Source organism: Megalobrama amblycephala, linkage group LG4, assembly GCF_018812025.1.
Source record: "Megalobrama amblycephala isolate DHTTF-2021 linkage group LG4, ASM1881202v1, whole genome shotgun sequence".
Classification (NCBI taxonomy): domain Eukaryota; kingdom Metazoa; phylum Chordata; class Actinopteri; order Cypriniformes; family Xenocyprididae; genus Megalobrama; species Megalobrama amblycephala.
Genome location: NC_063047.1, coordinates 36270548 through 36284085, shown reverse-complemented (window position 1 = coordinate 36284085; position 13538 = coordinate 36270548). Strand labels below are relative to the sequence as shown.

At 43.1% G+C, this 13538-nt stretch overlaps 1 protein-coding gene across 7 annotated transcripts; it reads right to left on the bottom strand.

The window, feature by feature from the left end:
• Positions 1-433: 433 nt before the first annotated feature.
• On the bottom strand, positions 434-13259 carry LOC125267456. 7 transcript variants are annotated; one of them, XM_048189114.1, is made up of 27 exons: positions 12801-13259; positions 10627-11048; positions 10426-10533; positions 10150-10332; positions 9693-9950; positions 9384-9491; positions 9108-9290; positions 8649-8906; positions 8190-8447; positions 7881-7988; positions 7605-7787; positions 7146-7403; positions 6687-6944; positions 6228-6485; positions 5769-6026; positions 5310-5567; positions 4851-5108; positions 4391-4648; positions 4010-4285; positions 3551-3808; positions 3092-3349; positions 2633-2890; positions 2173-2430; positions 1714-1971; positions 1252-1512; positions 793-1050; positions 434-687 (listed from the first exon to the last, which is right to left on the bottom strand). In XM_048189114.1, exons 2-27 carry the CDS (start codon positions 10981-10983, stop codon positions 538-540), a joined length of 6045 nt encoding a protein of 2014 aa, XP_048045071.1. In that variant the 5' UTR covers positions 10984-11048; positions 12801-13259; the 3' UTR covers positions 434-537. The 7 variants fall into 7 exon arrangements, with proteins under 7 accessions (XP_048045071.1, XP_048045070.1, XP_048045073.1 ...); XM_048189113.1 differs by lacking the exon at positions 12801-13259 and having other exon boundaries at positions 10627-11399; XM_048189116.1 differs by lacking the exons at positions 6228-6485; positions 12801-13259 and having other exon boundaries at positions 10627-11400.
• Positions 13260-13538: the final 279 nt, after the last annotated feature.

The following is a 13538-nucleotide window of genomic DNA, read 5'->3' as shown; positions in this document are numbered from 1 at the left end:
TAATTTTGGTCAGCCAGCCACTCCTGGGAAGGTTCACCACTGTTCCATGTTTTCGCCATTTGTGGATAATGGCTCTCGCTGGAGTCCCAAAGCTTTAGAAATGGCTTTATAACCATTTCCAGACTGATAGATCTCAAATACTTTCTTCCTCATTTGTTCCTGAATTTCTTTGGATCTCAACATGATGTGTAGATTTTGAGGATCTTTTGGTCTACTTCACTTTGTCAGGCAGGTCCTATTTTAGTGATTTCTTGATTGTGGCTAGAGAAACTGAACTCAGGTGTGATAAACCACAGTTATGTTTTAACAGCACTTTTTCACACAGGGCCATATGGGTTTGGATTTTGTTTTCCCTTCATAATAAAAACCTTCATTTAAAAACTGCATTTTGTGTTTACTTGTGTTATCTTTGATTCATATTTAAATTTATTTAATGATCTGAAACATTAAAGTGTGACAAACATGCAAAAAAATAAAAAATCAGGAATGGGGCAAGCACTTTTTCACACCACTTCACCACCACCAATATTATAAATATTAAATATTTGAAATTATACAAAAGTTTGTGAACATGCTACATAAATGGTCCATTTGCGTTAAGCTGCCTTGCTCTGACTGTTGGACCTTGACTTCGATTGCCATGCGCTGCTTTTTTCTGGGGGGTGACTGGTCCACACCTTCATTGTCCTGTTGAAGGAACAGGCATAATCATGCAATGCTGAACAAATCTAATGAGTGATCCTTAAATCCATTTTTAAATCTAAGTAAAACTGAGAGATAGGAGGGTCTAACCAATGCTCTTTTCCGGCTCAGCTGGGACCCACGCCAAAGGCTGCTCCAAATTTCCGGTCTCCACCGAGAAGATTGATGGTTGTGGCTCTCCAGATTAAAGTTCTGCTGCTGCGTCTTTTCATTTAGGTTGACAGTTTCCACATATAGCACCTTTGGAGCAGCCACAGGTGTCCCATGTGGGGACCCATCAGGCACGGGTGCTACCTTTGGGGTCCCCGAATGCACCGGCACACCTTTAAGGTCCACACCTGCATTGTCCTGTTGAAGGAACAGACAAAATTATGTAATGCTGACCAAATTTAATGAGTGATCCTTAAATTAAATTTAAAGACAAATGGCTTCTTCCATTTCAATATGAAGGGGCTAAACTGAAAGGGATATGATTGTCATCCCAGATTAAATTATGCCAGTGTTTCATTTTTAAAATCTAAGTAAAACTGAGAGATAGGAGGGTCTAACCGATGTTTTTTTGCGGCTCAGCTGGGACCCACGCCGAAGGCTGCTCCGAATTTCCGGTCTCCTCCGAGAAGCTTGATGGTTGTGGCTCTCCAGATTTAAATTCTGCTGCTGCTGCGTCTTTTCATTTAGGTTGTCAGTTTCCATATATAGCACCTTTGGAGCAGCCACAGGTGTCCCATGTGAGGACCCATCAGGCACGGGTGCTACCTGTGGGGTCCCCAAATGCACCGGCACACCTTTAGGGTCCACACCTGCATTGTCCTGTTGAAGGAACAGACATAATCACGTAATGCTGACCAAATTTAATGAGTGATCCTTAAAGTAAATTTAAAGACAAATGGCTTCTACCATTTCAATATGAAGGGGCTAAACTGAAAGGGATATGATTGTCATCCCAGATTAAATTATGCCAGTGTTTCATTTTTAAAATCTAAGTAAAACTGAGAGATAGGAGGGTCTAACCAATGTTTTTTTGCGGCTCAGCTGGGACCCACGCCGAAGGCTGCTCCGAATATCGGGTCTCCTCCGAGAAGCTTGATGGTTGTGGCTCTCCAGATTTAAGTTCTGCTGCTGCGTCTTTTCATTTAGGTTGTCAGTTTCCATATATAGCACCTTTGGAGCAGCCACAGGTGTCCCATGTGGGGACCCATCAGGCACGGGTGCTACCTGTGGGGTCCCCGAATGCACCGGCACACCTTTAAGGTCCACACCTGCATTGTCCTGTTGAAGGAACAGACAAAATTACGTAATGCTGACCAAATTTAATGAGTGATCCTAAAATTAAATTTAAAGACAAATGGCTACTTCCATTTCAATATGAAGGGGCTAAACTGAAAGGGATATGATTGTCATCCCAGATTAAATTATGCCAGTGTTTCATTTTTAAAATCTAAGTAAAACTGAGAGATAGGAGGGTCTAACCGATGTTTTTTTGCGGCTCAGCTGGGACCCACGCCGAAGGCTGCTCCGAATTTCCGGTCTCCTCCGAGAAGCTTGATGGTTGTGGCTCTCCAGATTTAAGTTCTGCTGCTGCGTCTTTTCATTTAGGTTGACAGTTTCCACATATAGCACCTTTGGAGCAGCCACAGGTGTCCCATGTGGGGACCCATCAGGCACGGGTGCTACCTTTGGGGTCCCCGAATGCACCGGCACACCTTTAAGGTCCACACCTGCATTGTCCTGTTGAAGGAACAGACAAAATTATGTAATGCTGACCAAATTTAATGAGTGATCCTTAAATTAAATTTAAAGACAAATGGCTTCTTCCATTTCAATATGAAGGGGCTAAACTGAAAGGGATATGATTGTCATCCCAGATTAAATTATGCCAGTGTTTCATTTTTTAAAATCTAAGTAAAACTGAGAGATAGGAGGGTCTAACCGATGTTTTTTTGCGGCTCAGCTGGGACCCACGCCGAAGGCTGCTCCGAATATCGTGTCTCCTCCGAGAAGCTTGATGGTTGTGGCTCTCTAGATTTAAGTTCTGCTGCTGCGTCTTTTCATTTAGGTTGTCAGTTTCCATATATAGCACCTTTGGAGCAGCCACAGGTGTCCCATGTGGGGACCCATCAGGCACGGGTGCTACCTGTGGGGTCCCCGAATGCACCGGCACACCTTTAAGGTCCACACCTGCATTGTCCTGTTGAAGGAACAGACAAAATTACGTAATGCTGACCAAATTTAATGAGTGATCCTTAAATTAAATTTAAAGACAAATGGCTTCTTCCATTTCAATATGAAGGGGCTAAACTGAAAGGGATATGATTGTCATCCCAGATTAAATTATGCCAGTGTTTCATTTTTAAAATCTAAGTAAAACTGAGAGATAGGAGGGTCTAACCGATGTTTTTTTGCGGCTCAGCTGGGACCCACGCCGAAGGCTGCTCCGAATTTCCGGTCTCCTCCGAGAAGCTTGATGATTGTGGCTCTCCAGATTTAAGTTCTGCTGCTGCGTCTTTTCATTTAGGTTGACAGTTTCCACATATAGCACCTTTGGAGCAGCCACAGGTGTCCCATGTGGGGACCCATCAGGCACGGGTGCTACCTTTGGGGTCCCCGAATGCACCGGCACACCTTTAAGGTCCACACCTGCATTGTCCTGTTGAAGGAACAGACAAAATTATGTAATGCTGACCAAATTTAATGAGTGATCCTTAAATTAAATTTAAAGACAAATGGCTTCTTCCATTTCAATATGAAGGGGCTAAACTGAAAGGGATATGATTGTCATCCCAGATTAAATTATGCCAGTGTTTCTTTTTTAAAATCTAAGTAAAACTGAGAGATAGGAGGGTCTAACCAATGTTTTTTTGCGGCTCAGCTGGGACCCACGCCGAAGGCTGCTCCGAATTTCCGGTCTCCTCCGAGAAGCTTGATGGTTGTGGCTCTCCAGATTTAAGTTCTGCTGCTGCGTCTTTTCATTTAGGTTGTCAGTTTCCATATATAGCACCTTTGGAGCAGCCACAGGTGTCCCATGTGGGGACCCATCAGGCACGGGTGCTACCTGTGGGGTCCCCAAATGCACCGGCACACCTTTAGGGTCCACACCTGCATTGTCCTGTTGAAGGAACAGACAAAATTATGTAATGCTGACCAAATTTAATGAGTGATCCTTAAAGTAAATTTAAAGACACATGGCTTCTTCCATTTCAATATGAAGGGGCTAAACTGAAAGGGATATGATTGTCATCCCAGATTAAATTATGCCAGTGTTTCTTTTTTAAAATCTAAGTAAAACTGAGAGATAGGAGGGTCTAACCAATGTTTTTTTGCGGCTCAGCTGGGACCCACGCCGAAGGCTGCTCCGAATTTCCGGTCTCCTCCGAGAAGCTTGATGGTTGTGGCTCTCCAGATTTAAGTTCTGCTGCTGCGTCTTTTCATTTAGGTTGTCATTTGAAATTGTACAAAAGTTTGTGAACATGCTACATAAATGGTCCATTTGCGTTAAGCTGCCCTGCTCTGACTGTTGGACCTTGACTTCGATTGCCATGCGCTGCTTTTTCCTGGGGGGTGACTGGTCCACACCTGCATTGTCCTGTTGAAGGAACAGACATAATCATGCAATGCTGACCAAATCTAATGAGTGATCCTTAAATCCATTTTTAAATCTAAGTCAAACTGAGAAATAGGAGGGTCTAACCAATGCTCTTTTCCGGCTCAGCTGGGACCCACACCAAAGGCTGCTCCAAATTTCCGGTGTCCACCGAGAAGCTTGATGATTGTGGCTCTCCAGATTTAAGTTCTGCTGCTGCGTCTTTTCATTTAGGTTGTCAGTTTCCATATATAGCACCTTTGGAGCAGCCACAGGTGTCCCATGTGGGGACCCATCAGGCACGGGTGCTACCTGTGGGGTCCCCGAATGCACCGGCACACCTTTAAGGTCCACACCTGCATTGTCCTGTTGAAGGAACAGACAAAATTATGTAATGCTGACCAAATTTAATGAGTGATCCTTAAATTAAATTTAAAGACAAATGGCTTCTTCCATTTCAATATGAAGGGGGTTGAACTGAAAAGGATATGATTGTCATCCCAGATTAAATAATGCCAGTGTTTCATTTTTAAAATCTAAGTAAAACTGAGAGATAGGAGGGTCTAACCGATGTTTTTTTGTGGCTCAGCTGGGACCCACGCCGAAGGCTGCTCCGAATTTCCGGTCTCCTCCGGGAAGATTGATGGTTGTGGCTCTCCATATTAAAGTTCTGCTCCTGCACCTTTTCATTTAGGTTGACAGTTTCCACATATAGCACCTTTGGAGCAGCCACAGGTGTCCCATGTGGGGACCCATCAGGCACGGGTGCTCCCTGTGGGGTCCCCGAATGCACCGGCACACCTTTAAGGTCCACACCTGCATTGTCCTGTTGAAGGAACAGACAAAATTATGTAATGCTGACCAAATTTAATGAGTGATCCTTAAATTAAATTTAAAGACAAATGGCTTCTTCCATTTCAATATGAAGGGGCTGAACTGAAAAGGATATGATTGTCATCCCAGATTAAATAATGCCAGTGTTTCATTTTTAAAATCTAAGTAAAACTGAGAGATAGGAGGGTCTAACCGATGTTTTTTTGTGGCTCAGCTGGGACCCACGCCGAAGGCTGCTCCGAATTTCCGGTCTCCTCCGGGAAGATTGATGGTTGTGGCTCTCCATATTAAAGTTCTGCTCCTGCACCTTTTCATTTAGGTTGACAGTTTCCACATATAGCACCTTTGGAGCAGCCACAGGTGTCCCATGTGGGGACCCATCAGGCACGGGTGCTCCCTGTGGGGTCTCCGAATGCACCGGCACACCTTTAGGGTCCACACCTGCATTGTCCTGTTGAAGGAACAGACATAATCATGTAATGCTGACCAAATTTGATGAGAGATCCTTAAATTAAATTTAAAGACAAATGGCTTCTTCCATTTCAATATGAAGGGGCTGAACTGAAAAGGATATGATTGTCATCCCAGATTAAATAATAACAGTGTTTCTTTTTTTAAATCTAAGTAAAACTGAGAGATAGGAGGGTCTAACCGATGTTTTTTTGCGGCTCAGCTGGGACCCACGCCGAAGGCTGCTCCGAATTTCCGGTCTCCTCCGGGAAGATTGATGGTTGTGGCTCTCCATATTAAAGTTCTGCTCCTGCCCCTTTTCATTTAGGTTGACAGTTTCCACATATAGCACCTTTGGAGCAGCCACAGGTGTCCCATGTGGGGACCCATCAGGCACGGGTGCTCCCTGTGGGGTCCCCGAATGCACCGGCACACCTTTAAGGTCCACACCTGCATTGTCCTGTTGAAGGAACAGACAAAATTATGTAATGCTGACCAAATTTAATGAGTGATCCTTAAATTAAATTTAAAGACAAATGGCTTCTTCCATTTCAATATGAAGGGTCTGAACTGAAAAGGATATGATTGTCATCCCAGATTAAATAATGCCAGTGTTTCATTTTTAAAATCTAAGTAAAACTGAGAGATAGGAGGGTCTAACCGATGTTTTTTTGTGGCTCAGCTGGGACCCACGCCGAAGGCTGCTCCGAATTTCCGGTCTCCTCCGGGAAGATTGATGGTTGTGGCTCTCCATATTAAAGTTCTGCTCCTGCACCTTTTCATTTAGGTTGACAGTTTCCACATATAGCACCTTTGGAGCAGCCACAGGTGTCCCATGTGGGGACCCATCAGGCACGGGTGCTCCCTGTGGGGTCTCTGAATGCACCGGCACACCTTTAGGGTCCACACCTGCATTGTCCTGTTGAAGGAACAGACATAATCATGTAATGCTGACCAAATTTGATGAGAGATCCTTAAAGTAAATTTAAAGACAAATGGCTTCTACCATTTCAATATGAAGGGGCTGAACTGAAAAGGATATGATTGTCATCCCAGATTAAATAATAACAGTGTTTCTTTTTTTAAATCTAAGTAAAACTGAGAGATAGGAGGGTCTAACCGATGTTTTTTTGCGGCTCAGCTGGGACCCACGCCGAAGGCTGCTCCGAATTTCCGGTCTCCTCCGAGAAGCTTGATGGTTGTGGCTCTCCAGATTTAAGTTCTGCTCCTGCATCTTTTCATTTAGGTTGACAGTTTCCACATATAGCACCTTTGGAGCAGCCACAGGTGTCCCATGTGGGGACCCATCAGGCACGGGTGCTACCTGTGGGGCCCCCGAATGCACCGGCACACTTTTAGGGTCCACACCTGCATTGTCCTGTTGAAGGAACAGACAAAATTATGTAATGCTGACCAAATATAATGAGTGATCCTTAAAGTAAATTTAAAGACAAATTGCTTCTACCATTTCAATATGAAGGGGCTGAACTGAAAAGGATATGATTGTCATCCCAGATTAAATAATGAGAGTGTTCCTTTTTTTAAATCTAAGTAAAACTGAGAGATAGGAGGGTCTAACCGATGTTGTTTTGCGGCTCAGCTGGGACCCACGCCGAAGGCTGCTCCGAATTTCCGGTCTCCTCCGAGAAGCTTGACGGTTGTGGCTCTCCATATTAAAGTTCTGCTGCTCAGTCTTTTCATTTAGGTTGTTAGTTTCCACATATAGCACCTTTGGAGCAGCCACAGGTGTCCCATGTGGGGACCCATCAGGCACGGGTGCTACCTGTGGGGCCCCCGAATGCACCGGCACACTTTTAGGGTCCACACCTGTATTGTCCTGTTGAAGGAACAGACAAAATTATGTAATGCTGACCAAATATAATGAGTGATCCTTAAAGTAAATTTAAAGACAAATTGCTTCTACCATTTCAATATGAAGGGGCTGAACTGAAAAGGATATGATTGTCATCCCAGATTAAATAATGACAGTGTTTCTTTTTTTAAATCTAAGTAAAACTGAGAGATAGGAGGGTCTAACCGATGTTTTTTTGCGACTCAGTTGGGACCCACGCCGAAGGCTGCTCCGAATTTCCGGTCTCCTCCGAGAAGCTTGATGGTTGTGGCTCTCCAGATTAAAGTTCTGCTGCTGCGTCTTTTCATTTAGGTTGTCAGTTTCCACATATAGTTTTTGTGGAGGTGCCTGACACAGACCTACATTGTCCTGTTGAGGGAACAGATATAGTATTGTAATGCTGTACATGTTAAATGAGTGCTTCACTTCTTAGAAAGCTCTATGTGGGTTGTCTGTAAGCACCTTTGGAGCAGCCACAGGTGTCCCATGTGGGGACCCATCAGGCACGGGTGCTACCTGTGGGGTCCCCGAATGCACCGGCACACTTTTAGGGTCCACACCCGCATTGTCCTGTTGAAGGAACAGACAAAATTAGGTAATGCTGACCAAATATAATGAGTGATCCTTAAAGTAAATTTAAAGACAAATTGCTTCTACCAATTTAATATGAAGGGGCTAAACTGAAAAGGATATGATTGTCATCCCAGATTAAATAATGACAGTGTTTCTTTTTTTAAATCTAAGTAAAACTGAGAGATAGGAGGGTCTAACCGATGTTGTTTTGCGGCTCAGCTGGGACCCACGTCGAAGGCTGCTCCGAATTTCCGGTCTCCTCCGAGAAGCTTGATGGTTGTGGCTCTCCAGATTAAAGTTCTGCTGCTCAGTCTTTTCATTTAGGTTGTTAGTTTCCACATATAGCACCTTTGGAGCAGCCACAGGTGTCCCATGTGGGGACCCATCAGGCACGGGTGCTACCTGTGGGGCCCCCGAATGCACCGGCACACTTTTAGGGTCCACACCTGCATTGTCCTGTTGAAGGAACAGACAAAATTATGTAATGCTGACCAAATATAATGAGTGATCCTTAAAGTAAATTTAAAGACAAATTGCTTCTACCATTTCAATATGAAGGGGCTGAACTGAAAAGGATATGATTGTCATCCCAGATTAAATAATGAGAGTGTTCCTTTTTTTAAATCTAAGTAAAACTGAGAGATAGGAGGGTCTAACCGATGTTGTTTTGCGGCTCAGCTGGGACCCACGCCGAAGGCTGCTCCGAATTTCCGGTCTCCTCCGAGAAGCTTGACGGTTGTGGCTCTCCATATTAAAGTTCTGCTGCTCAGTCTTTTCATTTAGGTTGTTAGTTTCCACATATAGCACCTTTGGAGCAGCCACAGGTGTCCCATGTGGGGACCCATCAGGCACGGGTGCTACCTGTGGGGCCCCCGAATGCACCGGCACACTTTTAGGGTCCACACCTGTATTGTCCTGTTGAAGGAACAGACAAAATTATGTAATGCTGACCAAATATAATGAGTGATCCTTAAAGTAAATTTAAAGACAAATTGCTTCTACCATTTCAATATGAAGGGGCTGAACTGAAAAGGATATGATTGTCATCCCAGATTAAATAATGACAGTGTTTCTTTTTTTAAATCTAAGTAAAACTGAGAGATAGGAGGGTCTAACCGATGTTTTTTTGCGACTCAGTTGGGACCCACGCCGAAGGCTGCTCCGAATTTCCGGTCTCCTCCGAGAAGCTTGATGGTTGTGGCTCTCCAGATTAAAGTTCTGCTGCTGCGTCTTTTCATTTAGGTTGTCAGTTTCCACATATAGTTTTTGTGGAGGTGCCTGACACAGACCTACATTGTCCTGTTGAGGGAACAGATATAGTATTGTAATGCTGTACATGTTAAATGAGTGCTTCACTTCTTAGAAAGCTCTATGTGGGTTGTCTGTAAGCACCTTTGGAGCAGCCACAGGTGTCCCATGTGGGGACCCATCAGGCACGGGTGCTACCTGTGGGGTCCCCGAATGCACCGGCACACTTTTAGGGTCCACACCCGCATTGTCCTGTTGAAGGAACAGACAAAATTAGGTAATGCTGACCAAATATAATGAGTGATCCTTAAAGTAAATTTAAAGACAAATTGCTTCTACCAATTTAATATGAAGGGGCTAAACTGAAAAGGATATGATTGTCATCCCAGATTAAATAATGACAGTGTTTCTTTTTTTAAATCTAAGTAAAACTGAGAGATAGGAGGGTCTAACCGATGTTGTTTTGCGGCTCAGCTGGGACCCACGTCGAAGGCTGCTCCGAATTTCCGGTCTCCTCCGAGAAGCTTGATGGTTGTGGCTCTCCAGATTAAAGTTCTGCTGCTCAGTCTTTTCATTTAGGTTGTTAGTTTCCACATATAGCACCTTTGGAGCAGCCACAGGTGTCCCATGTGGGGACCCATCAGGCACGGGTGCTACCTGTGGGGCCCCCGAATGCACCGGCACACCTTTAGGGTCCACACCTGCATTGTCCTGTTGAAGGAACAGACACAATCATGTAATGTTGACCAAATTTGATGAGAGATCCTTAAAGTAAATTTAACGACAAATTGCTTCTACCAATTTAATATGAAGGGGCTGAACTGAAAAGGATATGATTGTCATCCCAGATTAAATTATGACAGTGTTTCATTTTTTAAATCTAAGTAAAACAGAGATAGGAGGGTCTAACCGATGTTTTTTTGCGGCTCAGCTGGGACCCACGCCGAAGGCTGCTCCGAATTTCCGGTCTCCTCCGAGAAGCTTGATGGTTGTGGCTCTCCAGATTAAAGTTCTGCTGCTGCATCTTTTCATTTAGGTTGTGAGTTTCCACATATAGTTTTTGTGGAGGTGCCTGACACAGACCTACATTGTCCTGTTGAGGGAACAGATATAGTATTGTAATGCTGCACATGTTAAATGAGTGCTTCACTTCTTAGAATGCTATATGTGGGTTGTCTGTAAGCACCTTTGGAGCAGCCACAGGTGTCCCATGTGGGGACCAATCAGGCACGGGTGCTCGCTGTGGGGTCCCAGAATGCACCGGCACACCTTTTGGGTCCACACCTGCATTGTCCTGTTGATGGAACAGACATAGTATTGTAATACTGCACATGTTAAATGAGTGCTTCACTTCTTAGAATGCTCTATGAGGGTAGTCTGCAAGCACCTTTGGAGCAGCCACAGGTGTCCCATGTGGGGACCAATCAGGCACAGATGCTCCCTGTTTGGACCTGGCAGGGACAGAGCCTCCCTGAGCAATCTTCTGCCTTGACCGCTTTGTGGTCTTCCGTGTTGCATCTGAGAAGCCAGCGTGCTGGGACCTTCTCTGGGCCTTCTCAGATGCATCACTGAAGACCAGGGATGTGGGGCATAAAGTGTCTTGAGCCTCCACTAAATCCCCCCACATGCCCCCATACTCGGGCTCCTCGGATATAGGGAATGCAATTTCCACCATCGCCCACCACTTTCCAGCAGCAAGGGCCATGGTGAGCTCATCAGAATAAATACTGGGCATGGTTGACATACTCCAATAGATTCCAATGTTTGATGTGATGGTGAAATGACTATATGCAATCTGTAACTGTGAAACTATGAAATAAAGAGAAAGGGAAGAAATAAGATGAGTAAACATACAGTATAAGAACCTGAAAGCTTGTTGTTTTAAGCCCAAAGTATATTTATGTCATCTGCGTTCTGCAATTTTCATGATCAGAAGGTGTTTGCACTGACGGTGTGTGTACAACTGCGCATACTAGAGATGCACTGATTGCAATTTTCTTGGCCGATTCTGATTTCCGATTTTTTGTTAGTGTGATCTGCCGCTACTGATATTTGCTGATTCCGATTTTCTTTCTAAGAACTATAATTGACAACATATACAAACAAAAGTCTACTTTTCTTCAACGCAAAGTTTTTTTTACATAAAAAAAACACAAGTAAAAAGTCAGTAATAAAATATAAACAGCTCAAATAAATGCAATAGAATAAAGAGAGCTATGAAACTAAGTTTTTCAGGTTAACTGGGTTTTTATTCAGGTAAGAAATACTACAGAAATTAAAGTAATCAAATGTAAAATAACACATTCAGTGTTATTTTGCATTGGTTACCTTAATTTCTGTAGTCTTTATTGTAAATATTAATACAGATCAATTCTTACCATTAAAGTTATAAAACGTATTTGTCTTTTGTTCTTTGATTACCATGACAGCAGCAGGAATATTGGACTGCTGTCCCTTTAAGAGTTTATAAACGGTGTTCAATGGACCCAATACTGTTACACACAACATGGGTTCACTTTCTTAGCTATTTAACGATTCAAAACTGACTGTGTTTATCTGAATACTCGCCAAGATTGCCTGTGCCGCTAGTTTTGAAATACTTTTGTATGTATTTGACAGTTTAAGCGCAGTAAGCCACTTATTTTGGTACTTGTGACTCTGTTTGACTTCTGTCTCGTGGCTTGTCCGCTCCACTTATGTAGATCAGTGGCGCGCGATTTTGGTGTGAGCGCGAAACCTGCGGGAAGACTAAAATTATGTGCAATACAAGCACTATTTAGCGAATGAGACGAGTGAGAGGAGGCACCCGCGCGGGTGTGTCACTTCACCGTGACAGAGAAGAGAGCGAGAACTCGGAATCGGAGTGAGAATGATCGGCCGATCACCGATCCGGGCCGATCATGAGGGAAAACGGTCGATTCCAATCCCTGGCCGATCGATCGGTGCATCTCTAGCGCATACACTAGGTGAATGTTAAGACACAGGAATATTGACACGATTCAGTGCTGCCCTTTGACATCTGGTAGAGTATAATTAAGCAACTGGTAGAGTATAATTAAGCAATTTGACATATAGTGTGCATACGTCAAACTCATCCATCCGTTAATAGCTGTACAGACACGACTATGCACGTGATTAAGAATGAGCAGAACGTGGAAAACAAAGTATACCCATGTATAAAAAGTACAGGCCTATGGTGTATGCCCAGTGGTGAAGGGAGTGAAGTGAAGGGAGGCTGAGAGCAAATGTATATAAAAATTTTCTATTATGCCCCCCAAAAAAACTACACAAATCAGCTTAAGGTCAATCAACTTTCACTATCACCTCAGTGTGTCATCAGATCTGCAATCGGTTGGTCAATGAAACATAAATGATCAAGTTATAATTTTTTCTTTTGATCATTAGCTATTTATTTAGATATCAGCCTCCCATTTCCACACAAACCACCACTGCATGCCTATTTATTTATCTAAATGTACAGTAAATACAAATAACATTCTACTATTTCAGCAGAAAGATTAAAATTCAGATCCCCAATCCCTGTGTAAAGAGTATACTCACAACACTCGCCGACTCGCTACAAAAGGAACTTTGCCTTTGCACTCGAGCTTATACTCATCGAACGTTCTGATCGAACTCATCGAATGCGGCGATCACAGTGATGTCACAGTGGAACGCAAGAAGAGTTTGAGTGAATGAAGACATAGGCTGTTTCGTTAGATTAAAATTGAACATGCAATACAAATACAAAGAGTGACTAAGCATTTTTAATTAGCGCAACACAGAGACTATTTAAGACTGGCTATGACTCGGTGACAAATGCAAGACACTCTTCTTTGCTCCTCAAACACATACAACATGAGTTTTTACATATGTTTCTTGGGTAAAGAAAGTGCTGTACTTATTCAAACAAACAGTTGTTTACTTACCCTAATATTGTAAACAAGCAGAGATCTCTCTTCAAACGGCGTGTAGCACTTCTTTAACGATAGAGGCGCGTGGAGTTGTGAGGTTTGATTGACAGTTTGAAGAGCCAATGGAGTTATGAGGTTTAGTCACAAGCTCTTTTAAAAACTTTTCACTGGTTAAATAAATAAATAAATAAATAATAAATAAAGGATGACCATTACGATTTATGAAAAGAAAATAAGTAAGAAATTACGAAATTCAGAGATACAATGTTTCTGCACAACAGCAACCAGACGGAAAAAAATGTTTATCTGGCCAAAATATATTTGAAATATAAGGTAAATATATGTGGTAAACAGTGAAGTTTGATGAAATATATATTTTTTAAAC